The sequence below is a fragment of the Fusarium sambucinum genome, chromosome II (genome assembly GCF_050947815.1).
Source record: "Fusarium sambucinum isolate potato_lamoka chromosome II, whole genome shotgun sequence".
In the NCBI taxonomy this organism is placed as follows: Eukaryota; Fungi; Ascomycota; class Sordariomycetes; order Hypocreales; family Nectriaceae; genus Fusarium; species Fusarium sambucinum.
Window position 1 is genome coordinate 6,246,910 of NC_139293.1, and position 3,473 is coordinate 6,250,382.

Below are 3,473 nucleotides of genomic sequence, written 5' to 3' on the forward strand. Positions count from 1 at the left end.
CCGAATCTGTCTTGATATTTCTATCAACTACTTAATCAGTGTCAGTACATGACCCACCTGGTCTGCGTCATACTAGATTTCGAAGTATCCCTTGGATTTGGTCTCGGATCTAGTCTCACTCGCCCTTGTGAGTACCCAAGCAAAGGGAAAAAGAAGAATAACTTGGCCGAGTCTTCCTTCCTTATCTCATCTTGCTCGACGTTACCAAATTTGGATTCAAGTCCACACCTCAACGACAATTGCCCAGTAGTGCCTGCACCAACAACATCCAGTCTTCAAGAAATCGACTAGAACAACTTCAACCGCCCTATGACTTCCTAACGAAAAATCGATCCCCCACTACTCCTCCGATTTATTCCACGCTCCACTGCGACCAACCTTCTACGTGCCTTCCATGATTATGGCTGCGAGATTCACGCCCGAGGCTTTTCTGCCATCGGGCGGCTACGACACTGATGCGGCTCTTTCCCTCAATAGCCATCTTTCATATCGCAATGCTTCCAGTATCCAGTCTCCGCCCAACTCGTATCCTCGAGCCGGAACTCTTCGTCATCAATATCCACAGCACTATCTCGACCCATGTCAACCACACAACCAAGATTATAGTCAGAGTCAATTACAACGCGGCCGAATCCCTCCAGCGAGTGCTCTACCGCTTCATCACAACGATTTATCCCCCCTCTCGTTAGACTCTTTGCGGGCAGCCCAGTCCGTTCCGCCAAACAACCGGCGTTACCCACAGCAGGCCGATTCTTCCAACGCTTTTGACGGGCACCCTGCGTCTGTGTCTCCCACTCGCGGAGGCCCGCCTCCTGCACACGAATTCCGCTTCCCTGCATCATATACAGCTCCTCTACCCAACGTTGCCTCGTCTTCTGGCCTCGTTGGTGCATCTTTATCGAGATCCGTTTCCGCAGACGCCGTGGCGGCTTCTCAATCTTCGCTGCATGTGGTTCAACGCCTCATGCAGCAAAACCAATCAATCCGTGAAGCGTGGGAAGCAGAACGGAATCATCTCGAAGCCAACCGTCGACGTGTCGAAGAGGTTTACCAAGAAGAGCGAATCATAATGGACGAGGTCCGGGAGAGCTGGGAGACTGAGAAAGAAGGCATGGCTCGAGAAATCCAAGAACTCAAGGAACGAGTTCATCGACTTGAAGGAGAAAACAGTGCTCTCAAAGCTGTCACAGCCCAAAGCATCCAGGTTACAGGCGTGGTTTCGCCTCTAGCGAGTCAGCGTGGTGGAAGCGGTGAGGGCTCTTTGGACAATTCCTACTTCCCTGCTCCACCAGGACGACTCGTGTCAAGGGCACAAAATCCAACCATCCCGGTCGGTGTTTCTATGGCCGATGCGTCATCTCTTCCACCCGGTCTTGATGGTGCGTCTCGACGACCTCACTATTTCTCACCAAGTAGTGCTCGCGTGTCTCCCACAACACAACCCGAATCATCACCTTTTGTTCCTCTTGATCCCAGAATGCAGACACAAAACCCGGTAGCCAAGGACTTTCTTCCGTCCCCAACAGAGGACATGGCCACGCCTGTGCCAGTCATCGATGTGCAAGAAATCGACCCTAAGCTGGAAGGTATCCCGATTAAGGCCACTGCGGTCCAGAAGTCCACTTTCGCCGCCGGCGCATCCCCTCCTGAAAATACAGGCTCCCCAGTGACATCCCCTCCTGCACCTGCTGCTCAAAGCTTGGAGCAGTCTAGACAGCCGACAAGCATTCGCGGCTCGTCCAAGGAATATACGTTGCAAGCTCTTTCCGCTGTAGAATCTCGCCGGCTCACAATGCACGCTGGCCACACCCCAAACCATTCCCTTTCGGTTTTCCCCAAAATCAACCCGACCGACCCAGCATCCATCGTTGGAGAGGGCGCCACACCAACTGTTGAAACGACCATCGATCTCGGTACAGTAGCTGCTATTGCAGAAGAAGAAAAAAAGAAGGACACTCTGCCTGTGCCAGAACCAACCGAAAGGCGCGACTCCAAAGTGTCGTTTGTATCATTTACCGAAGAGTTGGACCCAAATGCACTGGATGTCATGATGGAACCCAGTGACGGCGACAAACCCCTCAAAGGCCCCCTCATGCTCAGGAATATGCCGGCTAAAGACGAACTCTTCTGGGAAGAAGTACACAAGAAACTGGAGCCCATTAGTCAAGGACAGAACGCTCTTCCGGCTGTTATGCAATCTCAGGAACCGGGGCCCACTGCCGGCCCCTCTGGGCTGAATCCTTCAGCACATGGGTTGAAGCAGAGTGACTCTATCGGAGGGGATGGATCTGCCGATGTCCAAGCCGATGCAGATGCTAGTGATGGCGAAACCGATGGTAAGGCCATCGAAGTTGATGTTCCGTTGAAATTGAAGAGTACGTCCAATTTTGGCGCCCCTTTTGGTGTCATGTAGGACAGCACCAGAAGAGATGCAGGGGGTCGGCCCTTGACAACACCTCTTCGACCTTTAGATCCGTCATTGGGTACTCCCGTACGACCACCCACTACCACACCCACAGAGGATGATCTCGCATCTTCTAAAACACCGCCCAGCCGGTGTCATATTCATGATGATGAAGTAATTACGCCCTGAACGCTTTTGAAGCTGTCTTGGACGCACGCTATGATTTACATGCAACGCCAACGATGTATCCGTCTGTCGATTTTTCGAATTGTCTCTTCACCTTGGTTTAGGTTTCTAACCAGGTTTATCGGCAAGCGAGCTTATATGCAATTTGTGGAATAGGGGGTAAAAAGGATGCACAAACATAGAATAGGAGTACCGGGGGCAGGTTACCAGACCTTTTGCGTTTGTTATTTAGGGATCATGGGTTTCTGCAAAATTATTGATGCAGCAGCGGTAAACAGTAATGCGTTTACGAGCTTACGACAGGAAGGCAGGTTCATTTGGAATTGTTTATGCAAGTCGACGCATGGGAGGAGAACTGTGTTTGAATACCCGGCACACAGAAGGAAGTCTGTCTGGGCCATGAAATGATCAAGCGAAGGAGAAAAATAGGAGTTTTCGTTTTGGGAGAGACGTCTGAGTCTGACATAGTATCACGAGCAGACAGGAAAGATTAAAACCACACAGGGATAGGAGTTGAGGGATAAGTTTCTTAGCAAAGATCGATGCAAGACTTGCAAGTACAATGTGGGCAGCAAAAGCGTGCCTGACAAAGCAGCGTATGCCATAAAATGATACATTATCCCATCATCGATCATGTTGTGGTCTCATCCCCTATCAGACACTTACTTTTGTTGCCAGCTGTGATGTGTCTATCTGTGGAGACTCACTAGCAATCTGAAAAAGGATGCAAGCTCAAAAGTAATGCCCCAGAAGTGTAATAGTTTGTGATATGTCTATAGTTTCCACCAAAGCTCACTATCCAATTCGCCACGATGCAGATAAAGAAATACAGACGTGAAGTCATAAATGATAATACACAGTTGTTTGCCCAACCTTTATGTTT

General features: G+C 50.1%; 1 protein-coding gene across 1 annotated transcript; it reads left to right on the forward strand.

Annotated features, from left to right (window-relative positions):
• Positions 1 to 400: 400 nt before the first annotated feature.
• Positions 401 to 2,413, forward strand: FSST1_009024 (uncharacterized protein; the record flags this gene model as incomplete). Its single annotated transcript, XM_083225961.1, has 1 exon — positions 401 to 2,413. One exon carries the CDS (start codon positions 401 to 403, stop codon positions 2,411 to 2,413), a length of 2,013 nt encoding a protein of 670 aa, XP_083084985.1.
• Positions 2,414 to 3,473: the final 1,060 nt, after the last annotated feature.